The sequence below is a fragment of the Hippoglossus hippoglossus genome, chromosome 17, assembly GCF_009819705.1.
Source record: "Hippoglossus hippoglossus isolate fHipHip1 chromosome 17, fHipHip1.pri, whole genome shotgun sequence".
NCBI classification, from domain to species: domain Eukaryota; kingdom Metazoa; phylum Chordata; class Actinopteri; order Pleuronectiformes; family Pleuronectidae; genus Hippoglossus; species Hippoglossus hippoglossus.
In genome coordinates, this window is record NC_047167.1 from 133,864 (window position 1) to 154,886 (window position 21,023).

Consider the following 21,023-nt stretch of genomic DNA (forward strand, 5'->3'; position numbering starts at 1 on the left):
AAGTTTTTATCTCATGTTGATCCATTAATTCAGGAAGTACGAAATAAACATGAAACCAAAAACCATTTTCATCTACACGGACATTTTTAGTTTCATTTGGGGTAAAAAAGGGACTACTTCAGTATCTTAAGTCCTCACTAACACACACCTTATCTTACTTATCCTTACTATTGCAGATCAGACCATAAGGCTGCTGTGAAACCAAAGGAATGAAAATCGGGTGTGGTCTGGTTTTACAAAAGCTTTATAAATGTCTCCTGGTGCTCTCTTCTGCTGTATAAAGTTACACTGATTGACCATTTGAGGTGTTATTAAATAAGTAAGTTGGCAGCTTTTAAGGCTGTATGACACTGGTAATTTGAGTTAAATGCTAACATCAGTGTGCTAAAGTACGCACACACTAAAATATGTACAATGCACAGGTAAAGTGTTCACTATTTTGCTCAGTAGCACTAAACACAAACTCCAGATGAGGCAGATGGGTATGTCAATGGATTAGCCATTTTTTGGGTCATTAGCCAGGGTACTGGTCAAAATAAAAGTTTGACCCGTTGGTGCTGGCAGACTGAAGGTAACAGAATCTTCACAGCTTTGACACTTCATTCTGTGGGCCACGATGTCTGGACTAAGATTCATGACAAGATATCAAAATAATGTCAAAATAAATGTAAACCTGGTGGTGGCAGAGGAAAGGCCAGGTGATCACCAGAGTCGTTAAAATTCATCATCTTGGAACCATGAATGTGTGTTGTAAATGTATGTATACAGAATAATGCATCCCTAGAGCCATCTTGCTAACACTAATGAAAAGAGAACTCCAACCATTATGTCTGCTGTCCTTAAATATGTCTATTTGAAATAATGGAAGACTATCAAAATGGTTTTACAACATACATAGTATATATTAAATGACTACAGCATACTGACTGTTGAGACCCTGCCCAACTTGGTAATTTCTACCACATTGTACCACTTCACTGACAAAATTCTAGGCGCATTAGTGTCTCTACAGATAAGTGACTTTTGTTTCACACTTATTGTATAATCACCATCTCACAACCGTGTGATGTAACTGCAGATTTAGCTGAAACTCATTGCTCAGTCAGGCTATCGGGGAGCTCAGACTTTTGACACATGGGCCTTTGGCTCCACACCCTTGGATGACAGGGGCAAGCTACATTCCTTCGGACAAACGAATCAGCCTTCACAGTAAGGCATTTAAAAGAATTACTGTGGTGTGCCATACCATACTCTTTAGGTATGGTCTTAATTTACTTCAAATAGCTTACAGGAGCAAGAATTCATTCATAGACTTTTATGGAAAAATAATAACAGAGGAAACACTACAAATGTAACCACAAAGATGGAAATAGTATGTTTTGATAGCAACATTCAAATGTATTATATAAATAACCATAACGTGAAATGGGGGATTAGCGTCTATAGTTACATGTCTATGGTTGTGTGTGTGTGTGTGTGTGTGTGTGTGGCCACAGACAGAGCATGTGCAACAGAGAGATTAACATGCTCTCCGACTCTGCAGCCTGCTCCGTCCCCTCAGCTCTCCCACAGTGTGCAGGAATGTTTCGAGAAACGTTTTAATGCAGACGTGAAGGGACTGATTGAGTTGGAGCAGAGTCTCTAGATGACTGAGGGAGGGGAGCTGGAGGGCGTGGGCTGGATTTCACTTTGGAGACTTTTTTACACAAGTGTACAGCCTGCTCAGCTGTGGACACGGGACTGGAGTTTGTCTGTTAACGACTTATTTTGACTTTATTTTATCATAATTTTATGACAGACGCACTGAAGTTGGATAGTGGACCTGGTATTATATGGCCTCAGACAACCCCCCAAAAAACGGTTTCACTTCCATATAGATTGGGATAGGACTATTTGTAACTAAATCTAATCTGAACAGTGGAGGAGGCAGTGAGTCAAATGGCAGAGGAATATGACATTTCCTGTGCGTCAGAATTTATTAAAGGTAAGTGACACACACATTTATGGTATCTTATAATGAACATCACATTAACTGTATGAACATTCTACTGAGATATTACTAATATATTTTATTTAGTACTCAATAATCACACTTCTTCTGAGTCTAAACTCAGTCAAATCTAAACACAGAGGGATAACATGTCAAGATTAATGGTATTTACACTGTTTCACAAGTTTACACAAGGATGTCATTATGAATAAAAACTGTAATTCCACACATGAGCCATAGAAAACAACTCTCAATATAAATATAACAGTAATGATTGTTTGTACATCCATGCACACAGTACATGATGGGTATACAGATACTGATACAATACTGATTCTGCTTATATTTAATGAGTTCAGTTTGCCCAAACCTTAACTTAAGGTACTCCACAACTATCAGGTGATTTGTTGACTTTGTGGGGGACTCAGACTTTGAAATAACTCAGAGGGTATAACTGAATACAACTCAGTAAGCAAGAGGTATTTTATTTTTCATTTATCTATTTTAAAAGGTTGAGATTTAGGTGGCACTATCAACAGAAATGGGAAGTAAAGGAGTCCACCATGTTCCTATAGTAGCCCAAATTAAACACTGGCTCCAGAAATGAGCTTTCACATCTTTGTGTTGCCTAAAGTCTACTATGGCTGATCCACTACATGGTTTGAAGGGAAGGGCGAGGCCAGTATTTCTGTTTTAAATGATCAAATGTCATAAGCAAAATGTTTGTGTGGCAGTTGATCAAATCTTCTATTGTAAAGTTAATACATGAACTGTGAATCATATGCTTACCAGGAATAATATGTGTAAAAAGAAAAAACATGTTCACAGTTATTGCAGGATTACTCCGAGAGTTTTGGTGTGGATAGAAACTATAAGAGGTGAGAATTGTACAGTCTTATTGCTGTGGACAGGAAAGACTTCCTGTATCTGTCATTTGTGGCAGCGGAGCTGAACCAGTCACCAGTTATGTCACTCTACACGCAGCTGAACTTACAAAACCTGTCAATAATGCAATTTCCCCTTTCTGTCTGTCTGTCTGTGCCACAGATCGGCTGTATTTTGCTACTCTTCACGTCAAACCAAAGAACACAGCCAACGCACACTACTTCAGCACGGATGACGAGTTCATATATGAGAGGTAAGGGTCTGTGTTAAGCAGCTGGATCACATTAATGCTTGTCAGTCAGCTCAGACGTTGTGGTTATGCAGCATTATTACATCCTTCATAGAAACCTGACTGAGAATCATCAGGTTATTTCAGCCAACCACTCTTAATAATGCTAAATATTTTGTAAAATGAGTGGCCTTTTTGAGAGAAATACAAAACTATACATGCAAAAAATGACACATCAAATTATAAAGCAGGGGGCATCTTAAGACACTTATCCTTTAGACTTGGCCCAATACCATTTCACCCCTTGGCCCTACCCCTACCCCTTGTTTTCGAGGGTTATCTTGCCCCTTGAAACGGAGTCACAAGGTTGGTTGAAAACTTCAGCTACGGATTGGGACAGCCCTTCAAGAAGCTGTTACATGATCAATAGTCGTTGCGAAAACCAGACACATCATCAGTAGTCGTCAATGTAAACAGACGAGACAAAAAGTTTTGCCAGAGATGTCATTGTAATAACATTGTTGAGATCTTAAATAAACCAATGCTATTGCTTGCAGTTACTAAAGTGACAAACCTATAATATCCAAATAACATCTATGCTAATGCAGGTGAATCAATGACATTTGAAATTGAAAAGCTTGGATGCTCTGCATTATTTCACATATGAATCAAAAGCACACAGCTTCAGTTTGCTAGCAGGGGTCTCTAGGCAACCCTGCTGCTTTACGCGGGTTCATCAAGTGCATTGTGTATCTTCAAAGTGGGTGGATGCGACATGAAGTTACGTGTTCTTTTTTTTAAGGTTGTTGTGAAAAAAATGACCATAAAACATTGAAATTATATTACACTAAGATATTACAATCATTATCATAATTGTTAAATCCTTATTAATGGTGAAAATACTACATTTGTGGGTCTCTCTCCCAGCTTGCCAGTGATTCGCAAGGCATTCTGGGTACCCCTTGGTTTGAAGCCCTAACACTTGGCCCTACCCCTCCGTCCCAACATGTATTGGGCTAGCTTACCCCTACACGTGAACGCGCAAAACGAAGCCCATTGGCAGATGCAGAGCAGAGTGAACGGGCTGGGGTGAAAGGTTTGACCATGTCCTGGATGTAAGCTGGGCCCAATCCGTTCGCAGCACGTTACGCAAGTACTAGTGTTTTGAAACGTATGTGGGCAGCCACTGGTAACCAGTGAAGGGAGCGGAGGAGCGGAGTAGTGTGAGTGAATTTAGGTTAAAGACCAGTCGAGCTGCTGCATTCTGGATGAGCTGCAGAGGTTGGATGGCACTAGCAGGTAGACCAGCCAGGAGGGAGTTGCAGTAGTCTAGGCGTGAGATGACCAGGGCCTGGACCAGAACCTGCACCGCCTTCTGAGTGAGAAGGGGGCGTATTCTCCTGATGTTGTGCTGCATGAATCTACAGGAACGGGTTGTTGCAGTGATATTGACAGTAAGGGAGAGTTGACCGTCGAGTGTCACACCCAGGTTCCTAGCAGTCTGAGTGGGGGTTAACACGGAGTTGTCAAAGGTGATAGTCAGGTCGTGGGTGGGAGAGCCTTTACCTGGAAGTAAAAGTAGTTCGGTCTTGTCAAGGTTGATTTTAAGGGGGTGTGCAGACATCCACTGAGAGATGTCAGTCAGACAGGCAGAGATTTGTGCTGCTACCTGTGTTTCAGATTGGGGAAAAGAGAGGATCAGTTTGGTGTGATCAGCGTAGCTGTGGAAGGAAAAGCCATGTGAGTGAATGACAGAACCGAGAGAGTTGGTGTACAGAGAGAAGAGGAGGGGACCCAGGACGGAACCTTGAGGGACCACAGTAGTGAGAGGACAAGGTTCGGACACATATCCTCTCCAAGTTACCTGGTGAGGTAGGATGAGAGCAGGGAGCAAGCAGAGCCTCAGACACCCAGATCGTGAAGGGAGGAAATAAGTATCTGGTGGTTCACTGTGTCAAATGCAGTAGAAAGGTCTAGAAGGATAAGGACAGAGGAGAGAGAGGCTGCTCAGTGTGAAGTTGCTCAGTGACAGCAAGGAGGGCAGTCTCAGTTGAGTGACCTGCCTTGAAACCAGACTGGTGAGGATCAGGAAGCTTGTTATGGTGAAGATAGGAGTAGAGTTGATTAAAGATAACTCACTCGAGAGCTTTGGAAAGAAAGGGAAGAAGAGAGACAGGTCTGTAGTTGTTTACTTCAGACGGGTTGAGGGTGGATTTCTTCAGGAGAGGGTTTACTCTTGCGTCCTTCAGAGAGTTTGGGAAACAGCCAGTTGACAGGGAAGTGTTGATAAGATGGGTGAGAAAAGGAAGAAGGTCGGGAGCAATAGACACGAGAATGTGAGATGGGGTCAAGGGGGGAGGTGGTTGGGCGGGCAGAAATAAACCAGGGCAAGAACTTGATTGGGAGACAGGGGGGTGAAAGAGAAAAGCAAAGTGGATGAAGTTGAAGATGAAGTAGATGTGACAAGGTGTTGGGTATGTGTGGAACGGGTGGGATAGATAAGAGAGGAAAGATTACCGTAATGTTGTAAACAAGTGCGAGGCCTATAGTATCTACGAGTAGATATGCGAACAGGGATGGAAAGTAAACACATATTCAAATAAAAGGAAACGGATCAACGTTATACTTTTATATCAGTCTTCATCTGATGAGTTTTCACTCGACAATGGTTGGCTACAGCTCTGCTGACCACACCCCCTGCTAATGAGTCAAATCAAGCACCAGGTGGTAATGGCCTAGGAATAGAAACTCAGCAGAGCTCAACAGCAAGAGAGACTTGGGGTTATCTTAATCGGTGAAGAGGTGAGTTTAACAAAAACTCCTAATTTACCAAAAACTGACTAAGGACAAAGTCTATTTACCTCACAGGTAGAAAGTAAAATACAACTTAGCCCTTGACAGAATTGTAATAAAATTCAACCACTTTGAGGCAGAGGAACGTGGCTGGAAAGATAGTTTTTCCCTGTGGAGGTTGTCTGCAGGGGTTTCCTTGCAACATCCACCATCAGGCTGCTCAAAGATCTGGGGATCCACGGACAAGCCCTTTGCCGGACCATAAAAGAAACATCACACACTGCAGAACGCTGCAGCCAATGGTTCTGGATCAGGACGAAAGATCCCAACTAGGCCCCAATATGCTAGGGACATGGACCCAGGTCTGATCAACCTGTGGTGAGCCTGCCTTAGAAGAGGGTGTTTTGTGGTTAAAAGGCCATAACACTTGATGACACTCAGGTTCACAACTGAGGTTATATCCCTAAAATCCATTGGTGGCCGCTAACACCTGCTAACTTAAATTGACAAAAAGACCTTCAAACATACAAGGGATATTCACCATTTTGCCCTATGTTCTAAAATGATTCATCACCACAGCTCTAATTTATATAATAATAAATGATAATAACATTATCATTCATTATCAACAATTTATATTTTTAGGGAGTGGAGAAATGAGTGGAGAAATATATAAGATGCAGATTCTTCAACACAGTGGCACCATGGGCTCATTGGATGAAGATGGTGTTAATAGACACCATATCTGCCTATCTGTCTCTGGAAGAACTAGGGGCATCCTACTCTGTGTCTAACTCCTGAACACTTAAGAGTGATCATGTACAGCAGGCCAAGGATTTAGTCCATTCATGGTTAATCCTACTCTTCCTCTCTTCTGTCGTTCTCAAATATCTTCCTCACACAAGTGAGCCTCAACATCATGACCACTCATATGAATTGAATTGAATAATGTTGATCGTCTTGTGAAAGGTCTAGTTATGTATAAGGTGGTAAGTGAGTAGCTGGTTCTCATAGTCAAATGGTGGAATTGGGAGAAATAGGCAGTTGTAAAGACCAAGGTCAAAGGGCCCTTGACTGACACTGGTCGGGAGCATCTTTGAAACCGACAAGTTTTCCTGTTTTGCTCCAAGCCATTACCCCAGCTTCAACCACACATGTATTATTGGTCACTGTGATGATGAGGGTCCCTAAGATTGGAAGGATACAATTTTTTCCCTTATCCTAATCAAGTAGTTTTTCAACCTAAACCTAACCAAACTGTGACCATTCGACAATGTTAACCCATGTGTTTATTACGCCTGTCACTGGTACACTCTCACATGTTTTACCCAAAACCTGGGACAAGTGGTTAGAACTGAAGGGTTGTTAATGATACCACAGGGAACTTTCAGAGGAAGTTTCCTTGCCTCAGTGGGTCAGACCAACAGCATATAGGCAGGTGATCATAATGTTTTGGCCATTAGTGTACTTTCCCCCCTTTTCTCTTTTTTTCCCCATCCTTAATGATATGACCCAACTACTGCATCTGTAGTTCATTCAGAGTAATACTTTTCTTGTTGTTAAAACAAGAACTTTGCTTGTGTGGGAAGTAAGCCACTCTCTCTGAATGAATCAGTACATTACAGTACCTTGTACCCTAAATTGGATGAATTCACTTAAATAAACGCAGGCTAATAAGGAAAGGGAGATTTGTTCATTTAAGTATGAGCCTGTGACGGAAGCCCATTGAGCTCCAGGCATGTACAGCCAGCGTATGATCACATTGAAAGATGTAGGTCAAGATGAGATCAGTGGCTGTGGCCCCATGATGGAAAGGGATTTAGGACAAACACAGAATGACGCAGTCAGACTGGACACTTAATCATTGCAGTCTGCCATTTTTACCTGCAGGGTCTGCAGCACATAGTGTTTGACCTGGTACTTAATCCATTAGCATCAAATTGACAATGCACGGAAAAGTGATGTTTTTATATTTGAGAAAACATGAAAGCCTAGTGCTTTGGTTTTAATAGCTTAAAATCCATGACTGTCTATTTTCCTATTTCTGTGCATTTAAAGCTGCTGTAGGCTTTAGACTTATCAGCTGAGTGTGCCAGTCGGATCAAATAGAGAGATCCGTTTTTATCAGGAACACACTTAACCATTGATAAATTATGGGATATATCTACATGGAAGCACAAGGTTTACATGAAAGCAGGAGGCAGTTTATTCTTTCTGTTTATAAAGTATGTGTATACTCATTGTTATGGAACTTTTCTGGAAGCTGGTGGAAGGAGAACTCAGGCAGCAGCTGATGTCTTATGCAGAAGGTTTGAATGTAGACTTGATGCATCAAGGAGACCCAGAAGGTGGAACAATATACAAACGCTAACAGAGTAACAGCAATTGTCACCCCCAAGTCTGAAGATGTCTCCCACAGAATCCCAGTATATCTTCCTCTACTTGCGTCACCCATTCTAACAGCACATCCATGAATGGCTACAATAGCTGTCACTCTATAAATTACATGCATCCTATTGGATAGTTAAGCCTAAAGTATGCATAACTAAATCACATTGTGTCCTTGCATCTTGTCACTGGTGAAATATGCAAAAGAGTTACAGTTCGGATTGATTCATTAATTATTTATCAATGCGTCAAATTCATTCAGGTCTTTAATGACCTTAGCAGCAGCAGATTATGAGAATACACCAGGGCGTGTGCTCCACTGTCCTGTAACAATCACCAGTAAACTAGATGTTTATTTGTGATTGTAGAAGCACATATGGAAGAAATATTCAGATCCTTTACTGGAGGTAAAACACTCCATCAGTCCTGTTTCACATGACAGCTGTTAGATGTAGCTGTTATAGCGGACGCTTGCTTTAATTACTTACTGCTGCACAGATTTGTATTGATGTTTTTTCTTTTTCTCTTTGCTTTTCTGTGAAATATTGATAATTTCACTTCCAGATACAAGAGTTCACAAGCCCCAAGCCTCTGTTTTCATCTTCATTTTCATCAAACTCTGTGCTTCTACTCCATGACATTTCCTTCAGAAATGTCATGGAGTAGAAGCACAGTATCATACATAACACTTTTACCTATTTGAGTAAATGTATTTAGTTACTATCCACCTTTTTTCTCCTTGATTTGACTCCAAAAGCTCTGAATATGCTTCCAGGAATTCTAGTAGAGTAAGTGACAGAGACATCTAGCGGAGGTTTTGCCGTATTACACAAAATGTACAGTATCTGTTCAGTGTACACACTGGTTATTCATTCCCAGGATCCAGCTGTGTCAATGACTTTTGGACATTTAAAAAACTGTCAGCATTTCAAGTATTATTATATGTTTTGTTTTTTGTATCCCCACACATACCTGACATTTCCTACTTTTGCTATGCTATTGTGGTGGATAACTTTTGTCTAAAAACTAAAAAAAACATTCAAAAAGATATACTGAAAAATGAATTTAACAACCCATGTTGTTCACTGTGATCATAGTGTGAGATTGAAATACAGAAAATAGAAACTAAGTGACCAGTTTTCTTTCTTCTCTCATGATTATCCTGCCCTATAGATGTGAAGGTAACTGTACACCATTTGATACTATCGGCCTATACAGCTGAGTGAATAATGTGTGTCTTTATGTTGCAGTTTCTACACTGATTTTGGGCCCCTCAACCTGGCCATGCTGTACAGATACTGCTGCAAACTTAACAAGAAGCTTAAGGTAACACAGAACTTTCCCATGCACACCATTTATTCAGGCAATCTATGCAGTCTGCATATTTGTCTCATGTAATATGTCGAGCAGTGACATGTACATAGTGATGTTGTTACTGATTATTGATTTGGCAATGACTTTGTTCTATCACATCAGTCTTTCACAATGTCCAGGAAGAAGCTGGTTCATTTTACTTGTTATGACCAGAAGAAAAGAGCCAATGCTGCTGTCCTTATTGGTGCCTACGGTGTAAATATATCTCCATTTATCCATCAATAATCACTCCATCCATCTCTCTGTGTGTCCATCTGCCAATTATTTGTTTTACAGTATAACCTCTTCCCTGCAGGTTATCTATTTGAAAAGAAGTCCAGAAGAAGCCTACAGGACTCTTATCTCAGGAAACAACACAGCATATCTGCCATTCAGGTACACACACACACACACAGACACACACACAGACACACACACACACACACACACACACACACACACACACACACACACACACACACACACACACACACTATGACTGGACTGTAAAAGGATATTGGTCTTTTGTGGTATACTTACAGCTTGGACACCATATGTAAAACAGGGAGTTATTTGACTCTCAAAATCTTTCTGAAAAATATGAAACCTGAGATTTTCTCTCTTTGCAAACATTTGATGTCAATCATCAGAATTATAGATCACACATAAATAATGGTCTTTGTTTGTTTGTTTGTTTGTTTTTTTGTTTGTGTGTGTATATATATGTGCCCAACAGGGATGCAGCAGTAGGAGAGTGCTCCTTCAACCTCTCTGTGCTCGACTGCTTACAAGCAATTCGCAAGGTAAACAACAATGATGTATGACCACACTAGATCAGTTAGTACATTGAGAAGCATGCAACCCCAACAAACACTGACTCTAACCAAATGAACTATAGCCCACTTTTGTTACATCATATTAAACTGATGTAAGATAAATTTAAAAAGACTTTATCAGAGAAAAAACAACAGCTGGACCTGAAAAAAGTAATCTCTGTTCGCATGGAGGTCAAAGGCTAAATACTTTCTTGTTCACTATTATGTGCTTTTTCTAAATCCTTTGCTCATACAAAAGTTTAAAGAGAAAAAAACACAGGTCATACAGAGAGAAGTTACATCCCAGTATCACACTTCATTAACTACCTCCAGTCTCTCTCTCTCTATCTCTCCAGGCGTTACAGTATGTTTCCTGGACTTGACAGCTTTGATGTTGAGGATTATGAACACTACGAGGTGAGGAGGATGATATCATAAACTGACAGAGCCCATAAAAACATCCAAGTAACTGTGTGCAACAACAGTAATAATAACAATTTACCATATATTGTATTAATATTACATATGATATATTCACAACAAATGTTATTTAGTTAATTCTCAAAAAAAAGTTAAGTTAGTTAAGTGCTTTACAACAAAACATATGCAATAAATTAAATAGATAGATAATAGATAAAATAATATAATAGAGTAGGCCTTACAATAAAAGTGAGTCTGATAAAGAGATCCATAAGGAGATATTGGGTTTGCCTATACCTGAGATCTCCTGGCAGGGAGTTCCACAGCTGAGGGGCCAGAAACAGCAAACGCCAGGTCACCCTCAGTGACAAGTTGTGATATTGGAACAGTTATTTGCCAGCTCTTAAAAGATACAATCAAGCCACACGCACGCACGCATACACACACATGCACTGAACATAGAATGAAAATTAATGATTTTATTTCTTAATATGGATAAAGCTCTAAAAAATGCTAGAGCCTACATTTGCCATTATATCCAACCAATATTTGGTTTGACGCTCCCTGTCTGGTACACAACCATGTCTTTCACACTCTACACTTCCAGTTTGTGTGCATACTTATTTATCAATATATCATTTCCAAGTCCAACTCTGATTGCATAAGTATGGCCAGGGTTATTTTCTTAGACTTGACAAAGCTCCGTCAGAGACACAAGACATCATTCAGCTGTTTTTCTCAGAGTGAGTGGGACTCGTAAGGAGAACGCTGTCATTTACATGCAGAATCCACAGTTTTAATTAACAAAATCTTCATGAGCACATCCTGAAATCATCTTGATGTTGTGGTACCACATTATTGTGAAATTATCATTTCATGTTATGTCTGTTTTCAGTGGTGGATGACATTCAAAACATTTATCAAGTAAAAACACTGTAGCAATGGCACACGATAGAAATAATTCATTACATAAAAAATCCTGTAATTAAGCTTTCCTTACTGCAAATAAAAAAAAATGACATATATTTTATGTCAAATCTTCGGCCATATGCTTAAAAAATGACTCCCACGTCACTCTTTCTTGGTGCTCTGTATTGTTACGTTGTTGTATTTGCATCCCAGAGCTGAGACACACCACAACACAGTTCTTCCGTGCAAGGAGTTTATTGTTCTACCGAAGCAGAGTGGAATAAGGCAGGGTTGAGGCTAAGGATTAGCTCGGAGATTTGGCAGGTGAGGTAGGTAGGAAGTCAAACCGGAGTGTAGTTATCCACTGTAGGCACAAGAAGACCACGGTGAGTACAAAGTGATCATATAACATACAGAAAAAACTCTGAATGCACTATGTAGAGCGGCTGAGCGCGAGAGGCTACCACTATGCAGTAGTCCACGCCAGGATTGTAGGCAACGATCTGGCGATCAGTGGGCATCTGGAGTGACCAGGGTAGGTATACTGCAAGTGATGGACCAATAGTTTTGCAGGTGGTGGCAGAATGAGCTGCAGGTGAAGTGGTGAGCTGTTCCTGGCCACGCCTCCGCTGAGCAACCTGAATGCTATGAGACACACCTACAGAGGGGAGGGGAAATCATTTTGTGTCAATGCAATTTTATACAATAGGTAATTTTTGCATCTGTAAAATCATATCAAGAATTTCGCTGTGGTATTGTTGTGCAGCGTACATGCCAAGCACACTACTTTTTAAAATGTCATTGCTGGTATTAAAACTTGACGACGCTAAATCTTACCACTGGTCATTTACAAAAATATATGTGTCTTACATGACTCGAGCACAGTTTATTGATTGTTTAGAAATAATATCAACCTATCATTACAAGTTTTAGTTATACCTGTATTGAATGTTTAAAATGTTGGCGTAATTCTCTCACCCACCATGTCTCCCTCTGTTGTCCCCATGTCTTTAGCGTGTAGAGAACGGGATATGAACTGGATCATACCAGGGAAGATTTGGCATTCAGCAGCCCACACCCTCGCAGTAAGATAGATAATGGTGAGTTTGAGCCCTTGAAACACCTTCCCTCTAAAGCACAGGTATATACACTGTCCACCCAGGATCAGTCTGATACAAAGGTATTTGAATGGAATGTCCCATGCTATTAATCAATACAACTGTAACTGAGTGCCAGTAAATCACAGTCCACCTTGATTGTTTTTCCAGGTTATCCTCTCCATGCACCAGAAGCATACTTTGCATACTTTAAGCAAAACTACATCACATCCGTGGTCCGTTTAAACAAGAACTTGTATGACAGCAGGCGGTTTGAACATGCAGGATTTGAGCACCATGATCTCTTCTTCCTGGATGGGACCACACCCTCTGATCTCATCATCAGGCGCTTTCTGCATGTGTGTGAAAACAATGAAGGGGCTGTGGCCGTGCACTGTAAAGGTAGGAGTGGATTTGTGCGTGTATTTTTTATTTCTTATTTATTTAGACAATTAAAGAAAGTTTCTCCTGCATAAAAGATGGAAAGTCTTACAAAATATAGAATAGTGTGTTGTAACTTTTGGTGTTAAAGCATTTTTTATTCGACCATAACTTTTAACTTTCAACCTTCTCTCTTTAAACACTCCGTCAAAACACAGCTGGCCTGGGCCGTACAGGCACTCTCATTGGCTGCCACCTGATGAAGCACTTCCGGTTCACTGCAGCTGAAGCCATTGCTTGGATCAGAATCTGCCGGCCTGGATCCATCATTGGCCCACAACAGAACTTCTTAGAGGAGTGAGTCTCAAGTCAGGTCTCCATTTAAATGTGTCGCCAATTTTAGCCACATCTTCAGAAAATGAGCTATGGAAAATACAAATTCAGGCACGTATCCATCCATTACTGATATTTGAGTTAGTTCAGCAGTTTCAGGCAATATACAACTATAAAAGTATACATATGTATGGTGTTTTAAGGATTCATGACTAAATTAGGAACCACTAGGCGTGAATCTGAGTGACACTGACAAGACAGGGAAGTCCAGGGTATTGAGATATGGACAATATCTCACTGGACCACACGTGTAAATGCATTGAGGAGGGATTGTGACAAGTCACAAGTCTAAACGTGGTGTCAATCCACATACAATAACTACATGGGTGGAAAAAAAATTCCGAGCTACTGTTTCAAATCAATGATAAAGCAGGAGCTATTCTTCAATCAAAACACATAAGGAAGGAGTGAAGACAAGACCAAGTATCTGCTTTTTACTTGGTCTGATAAAAGTATATTGACAGATCTAACGTGAGCTAGACAGAGCGAGCATGTTTCAGTCAGATCTCAATGTGGACACTAGAGACATTAATACCATGTGTAAATGCAATCAGCGTAAAATTATATCTGGATACAATCTGGATACGAAGACAAGATTTAATATAAAAAAAATTTCAACACAGCTTTTCCAAAGATATTTTCTCATGTCCTCTTGAGAAGAAAACTTGTTATGATATATAAATATAATGATATGAAAACTATAAAATTATATAAACAGAAATTATAATACAGCTTGAATTATTGCAAACATATCAAAAACACATGTTAACAATACTCAAATACATAAGAAATCTCATGGTTCCCTTTCCTCAACATTCACTTTCTACTCTTCTAAAAAAATAGAGAAGTTTCCCTCAAATGGTTGTCTTTGGTAGGCAGATATTTCTGTTTTGTTTTCTGCTTTTTCCCCTAAGCTCTCATATATGGCACATCCTCAGCTCCCTCATTTTTAGCTCCCACTGCATCCTCTGCTCTCTCTGCATCCTTAGCTGTCTTTCCATCCTCTGCTCTCTCTGCATCCTTAGCTGTCTTTCCATCCTCTGCTCTCTCTGCATCCTTAGCTGTCTTTCCATCCTCTGCTCTCTCTGCATCCTTAGCTGTCTTTCCATCCTCTGCTCTCTCTGCATCCTTAGCTGTCTTTCCATCCTCTGCTCTCTCTGCATCCTTAGCTGTCTTTCCATCCTCAGCTCTCTCTGCATCCTTAACTGTCTTAGCATCCTCAGATCTTTTTGCATTCTCATCTCCCTCATACTCAACTCACTCAGCCTCCTGCATCTTCAGCTCTCTGCATCCTTAGCTCTCTGCATCCTCAGCTCTCTCTGCATCCTCAGCTCCCTCAGAATCATCAGCTTCACTGTCACTACTGCTATTTGCCAATCCTTCTTTTTCTGGCAGCCATTCATCATCAGTGTCACTAGCATCAACGTCACTTGACCTTTGATGGTATTTGCTCCACAATCATTTTTACTTTTGATCTTTTTGTTGGATTTGTAATAACAAAACATGACGATAACAAAAATATTATAAATAAACCAATGGATATTCCACAGCGTGGGTCTATATCTCACATTTAGCTGTTGTTAAAGCAGCTTTCTAGATATCCCCAGTGTCTAAGTGATAGTAAAGTGCATGACAGCATGATCACCACTGGCATGTTAACATGCAAGCATCTACATTTAGGCATTGTCAATGTATCTTATAAATTCTTTCTGATGTAGGAAAAAACGTCGACCTTTCTCTGGCTCCATAATAAGGGTCTCTTCAACACGAATGGTCCAAGGTTCCTTCTAGAAAGGTTGTGTGTGTGTGTGTGTGTGTGTGTGTGTGTGTTTTAACAAAAAGTTCAATTACATGGTTAAAATTCTTAGTTTTAAATCTTCAGTTTAAAATCTTAAATAGTGTTCATCTTATGACAAGGGAAGCAAGTGCGTTGCAGGTTATTTGCTTGTTTTCTAGTTGATTTGTCGTGGTGCTGCTAAAATGGTGATAAAATGTTATTTGCTGCTATGTTGGAAGACAAGAGTTTGTCAGGTTGAATGGGCCGTTGTCTCTTTTCTGTATGTGTGTAGGAAACAGCACAGTTTGTGGGTCCAGGGTGACGTCCATCGCTCCAAACAGAAACTGGTTCAGCAGAGGCTGAGTCGGCGGCAGCAGCGTCAGCAGACTCACAGCCCTGACTCTGAGGAAGGGAAACAGGAAACCATGTCCCGCCTCGTATCAAGCATGGATGACCTGTCAATCAACAACACCCTCTTCAAATCATACAGCATGGATGAAGTCAGGGGATTTCTATTATTGCACACATTTAAACTTATAAATAGACATTTGATTTGCAGTATATTTATCATTTTATCATGAATTGATTATACTCTCCCCCCACCCCTCTCTCTGTTTGTGTGTGTAGAATAACTGCAAAGAAAGTAGTCTGACGCAGGGAGACAAACTGAGAGAACTGAAGGGAAAGAGATCAGTTTCTTCCTTCTCAAGGTACACTGCTGTGTGTGTGTGTGTCGTCTCTCTCTTCTGGTTTCCTCTTACTCTCCACTGTCTCAACTGTATCAAACAGTAGTATTGTGTTCATACTATATTGTGGGTACAAAATTATCGGTTCATGTTATCACATTTTGGGGTCATCTCACAGCTTGAGACTGGAAAAAGGCGGGGATTCACATTCGTTTGTAATGATAGCTAATTTTTCTGTCCTCTTATTTACTAACCTTGTAAGGCAGCTGGATTTCTCTCAAGTGAGAATCCATCTCTTCAGGCTGTTAGCGTGGATGCTTCTATAGCATCAGATATATTTAATATGAGTATTTTATTTATGTTTTGTGTGTATGCTATTGTGAATAAAAAATGTCTGCTTTCGTTAGTCAGTAAGCATCTGTGTTTTGTGTGTGTCATCGTATTTTATTATACTATTAAGCCATTAATCATGATTGTGTTTCTTATTCAGGTTAAACCTGTCAAAGGCCTCTCATTGCTCCATCCTGCCACCACCTAAATCCCCTAAAGTCCCCCTCTCCTTCTCCTCTTCATCCTCCTCAAAGAAGCTTGAGCGAAGCTCCTCCTCCTCTGTCACACATTTCAAGAGGTCAGTGTCTTTTTTTCCAACTTAGTCATCTAGATCAAAAGTGCACAGTGTGACACTTACCCTCTGTCTGCGTCTCTCTCCCCAGCCCCTTCAGCCTCCGTCTGTTCAGCACCAGGCCGGCTGTAATTCACTGACAGATGACTCATGTCAGAAACCACACCAGTTCTCCACCAACATGCTGTGGCTGTCCAGGCCTTAAAAATCGCATCAGTCGTGACATGCCTCACTTATTTGTCTGTCACGGTAACAGTGTATTTATTAATGCAGGGATTCACAGAAAACAGTCAACTTCAAGATGGTGAATGGGTGACATCATGGTTGTGGGTCATTATTCATTTTAACCATGTGATTAAAGGACTGGCACCATATCCTCTTATCTATAAAAAAAAAACTTGAGCCTGAGGATGATGTCTGTTATGTAATTACATGAAAGTATTGCAAGCTTTAAAATGAGAACATAAAAACATGATAACAACTTAACTGTCAGGAAGGAGAAAACAGACGAACTTTGAATTTTTCACATCAGTTGCTTCATAGTTCATACATACACGCTTCATTATCACTAGTTTATCAATCTACTACTCAGTTAGCTTGGCAACATCCAGTCATATATGTTCAAGTGCACAGTGTGGCCCCTATAGCAAGAAACTTTTTCCTAATACTGTTGAAATGTTCATTCATAATAATTTTTCTTTGCTCCTTGGATTTCTTGAGAGCTCCCTCAAAGAACAGCATCATTACAATAGTAAACAATTCCTCCATTAATGTAACACCTTGTTCAAACAATGGAACAATAACATCAGCAGTGCAGTGGAACAAGGTCATGTGACTCTCAACTGCAACTGCACTTATTTTTAGAAGTTTAATGCAGTAAATGTTTCTCAACAAAAAAATAACAATAAATTGTTTATCAGCTAATTGCAGAGTGTGCACAGTTTACATTCAAATCTAATTAATCAAACAAAGCACAGAAACAATATAATTATAATATTTTTTTCTGTCACATATGTTTTTAGAATACTAACTTTACTGTATCAAGGTGTCCCCGCCTGTCCCCACCTGGCCCCCTTAGCAGCTCCACTGCACTGAGGCGCATTACTCCGCTGGTCAACAAGTGACTCTGCTCCTCTGATGTTTTCTAATCATCACACTTAGAACTGATCTTCATAAAAAACTGCTGAATTCATATTTATGTTCCTGGATAAACGGGGCGTCGCTTCTTCTGCAACAATGAAGTTAAAACACCGCGTTACGTCTAACCCTTACGTCTTGTGTTGTGTAGCAGGTTTAAACGTGTGTTATAAACTCTAGAGCGACTCACACAAACACAAAGTAAATGTCAGTGCTGGTGTTTATTGTTAAATTGTAAAGTGAGTGCAGGAGTGAGGAGGAACAGAGACTCTGACACACCGGATCTTTAATGAGCGTCTGTCCTGGTGCTGAAGCAGCGGTGTTATAATTATTCAGCGGAGGGACATCACCAAAAACAACATGAATCCATTATGTTCTGTCTCTGCATGGATGCAGAGTCGTCCGCGTCGCGATGCATCTAAGAATCAAGAAATGTCCACAGCTCTAGTGCTCACCACTGTGCGGGAGACGTGGGGGGAGGGAGGGGAGGTCTAATCTCACGACCTCATATTGGGATTTTTTATTCGATCAATATATTTGTTGACAGGGAAGCTGTGTAAAAACAGGAGGATTGATTTAAAAAAATAAAATAAAGAAAAAGAAAGAAAATCCCAGACAAAGGGCAGGGGCTCAAGCCCCCTTTGATGTCTATGTGTGCACGTGTATGGTATTTATACATCTATTCCAGTGAGAGAGCCATATGGTTTCTTCCTATCTGGAAGCTGCAGAGCGGATGAGGTCTTCTAGAATATCCACCTGAAAGAAAAGATGCAGAGACACCTTCGGTTGTCATCAGATATCTGTGTCTCTGACTGACTTCTAAACTGCATTTAATGTCTCACCGCTAACTAATGCACATTAACACACAAAGAAGCGTGGTAGCATGTCAATAATAGTCAAGGATTACATAGTTTAAAATGCAGATGTGTCACGAATAAATGGACAGTATTTATACAGCTCTGAAAAAAATTAAGAGACCACTCCAAATTTTTCTTAAATCAGCATCTCTACGTGTTTGGCAGACATTCCAGTGTCTGTTGAATTCCAATACAGGCAGACCTGATTCTACCTAATGAGGTACTGATTAGGTGATCACCTGAACCAAATCTTATTCAATGAAGAAAAGTATAAAAACCAGTGCTGTCGTCATCACTATCCTCTTGCAATAGGACCAGCTGGATGGCAGAAACAGTGCTAGTAGTACCTCAAAAGTAATTGGAATAAAAAAAAAGTGACTATTAACCATGCCAAAAGAGTTAAAACGAAAAGTTTTGAGTGAGGAAAAGGGTTCAATTCTGGTTTTACTGGCAGAGGTATACAGTGAGCGTCAGGTTGCTTCCATCCTTAAAATGTCAAAGATGGCGGTTCATAAGAACAAGGTCAAGCAGCAGACATTAGGGACAACAAAGCTACAGGCCGGCAGAGGACGAAAAAGACTCTCCACTCACCGGGATGACCGCCAACTCATTCGAATGTCACTCAACAACCGTAGTATGACATCAAGTGACCTCCAAAAAGAATGGCAAATGGCAGCTGGGGTGAAGTGCATGGCGCGGACGGTTAGAAACAGGCTCCTAGGGGCAGGGCTGAAGTCGTGCAAAGCTAGAAAAAAGCCCTTCATCAACGAGAAGCAAAGAAGAGCCAGGCTGAGGTTTGCAAAAGACCATAAGGATTGGACCATAGAGGACTGGAGTAAGGTCATCTTCTCTGATGAGTCCAGTTTTCAGCTTTGCCCAACACCTGGTCGTCTAATGGTTAGACAGAGACCTGGAGAGGCCTACAACCCACAGTGTCTCGCACCTACTGTGAAATTTGGTGGAGGAGCGGTGATGATCTGGGGGTGCTTCAGCAAGGCTGGAATTGGGCAGATTTGTCTTTGTGAAGGATGCATGAATCAAGCCAAGTACAAAGTTGTTCTGGAAGAAAACTTGCTTCCTTCTGCTCTGACAATGTTCCCCAACTCTGAGGAGTGTTTTTTCCAGCAGAACAGTGCTCCATGCCACACAGCCAGGTCAGTGAAGGTGTGGATGAAGGACCACCAGATCAGGACCCTGTCATGGCCAGCCCAATCTCCAGACCTGAATCCCATTGAAAACCTCTGGAATGTGATCAAGAGGAAGATGGATGGTCACAAGCCATCAAACAAAGCCGAGCTGCTTGAATTTTTGCGCCAGGAGTGGCATAAAGTCACCCAACAGCAATGTGAAAGACTGGTGGAGAGCATGCCAAGACGCATGAAAGCTGTGATTGTAAATCAAGGTTATTCCACCAAATATTGATTTCTGAACTCTTCCTGAGTTAAAACATTAGTATTGTTTAAACATGAATATAAACTTGTTTTCTTTGCATTATTCGAGATCTGAAAACACTGCATCTTTTTTGTTATTTTGACCAGTTGTCATTTTCTGCAAATAAATGCTCTAAATGACAATATTTTTATTTGAAATTTGGGAGAAATGTTGTCAGTAGTTTATAGAATAAAACAAACATTTTCATTTTACTCAAACACATACCAATAAATAGCAAAACCAGAGAAACTGATCATTTTGAAGTGGTCTCTTAATTTTTTCCAGAGCTTGTATATCCAGTCTTATCACCCACTCAAAGCTCTTTACAATATAAGTCACATTCACACAATCTCCTGAGCCACAGCTGCCACATACCCTGACATTCATTGTAAATTGCCAGAGAAGTGGCCCATTTAAATGTATGTTTCATAAAGGTAATGCATTTGTCCCACTGTCCAACCATAGAGTATGTAGTATCAGTTCTGGGGTCTCATTCATAAAACAATGCGTGGGATTCATATTAAAAGAAAATTCAGATTTATAAAACCATGCACATGCACACATGCACGCAATGTTCACTTTATAAATCAGTCCACCTGGAAACGTTCGTACTTGGATCTGCCTCATACTCCGCCCTCCACACGCCCACATTCATCCATGAATGGTCAATGTAAAGCACCTCATGAATATTAAATTATGCTGCTGACCCATGGGTTACCCATGGTGAGTCATGACAGTTACGGCATCAAGCGATGAGAAGAGGAAGCAAAACTTTCTGAGACTGACATCGAGGTGTTTGTTAGTGAGGTGGAGGTGAAGAGAGGGGCAGCAGTGATGTCATTAATAAATAAAATAGATGG

General features: G+C 40.5%; 1 protein-coding gene, 1 long non-coding RNA gene and 1 pseudogene across 7 annotated transcripts in view; 2 read left to right on the top strand and 1 right to left on the bottom strand.

The window, feature by feature from the left end:
* The first annotated feature begins 261 nt into the window (after positions 1 to 261).
* On the top strand, positions 262 to 20,135 carry LOC117777806. Its single transcript, XR_004616671.1, has 4 exons — positions 262 to 275; positions 3,563 to 3,567; positions 18,030 to 18,039; positions 19,700 to 20,135. It is a non-coding gene; the product is annotated as an uncharacterized LOC117777806 (long non-coding RNA).
* Positions 9,555 to 16,941, top strand: LOC117777778 (annotated as a pseudogene).
* Positions 18,428 to 21,023, bottom strand: part of dnai4 (dynein axonemal intermediate chain 4) — a 31,178-nt gene continuing 28,582 nt past the window's right edge. For all 6 annotated transcript variants that reach the window (XM_034612699.1, XM_034612696.1, XM_034612697.1 and 3 more), the window contains one exon: positions 18,428 to 18,631. In XM_034612699.1, the coding sequence (XP_034468590.1) occupies positions 18,587 to 18,631 (45 nt within the window). In that variant the 3' untranslated portion in view covers positions 18,428 to 18,586. The remainder of the gene's footprint in view (positions 18,632 to 21,023) is intronic.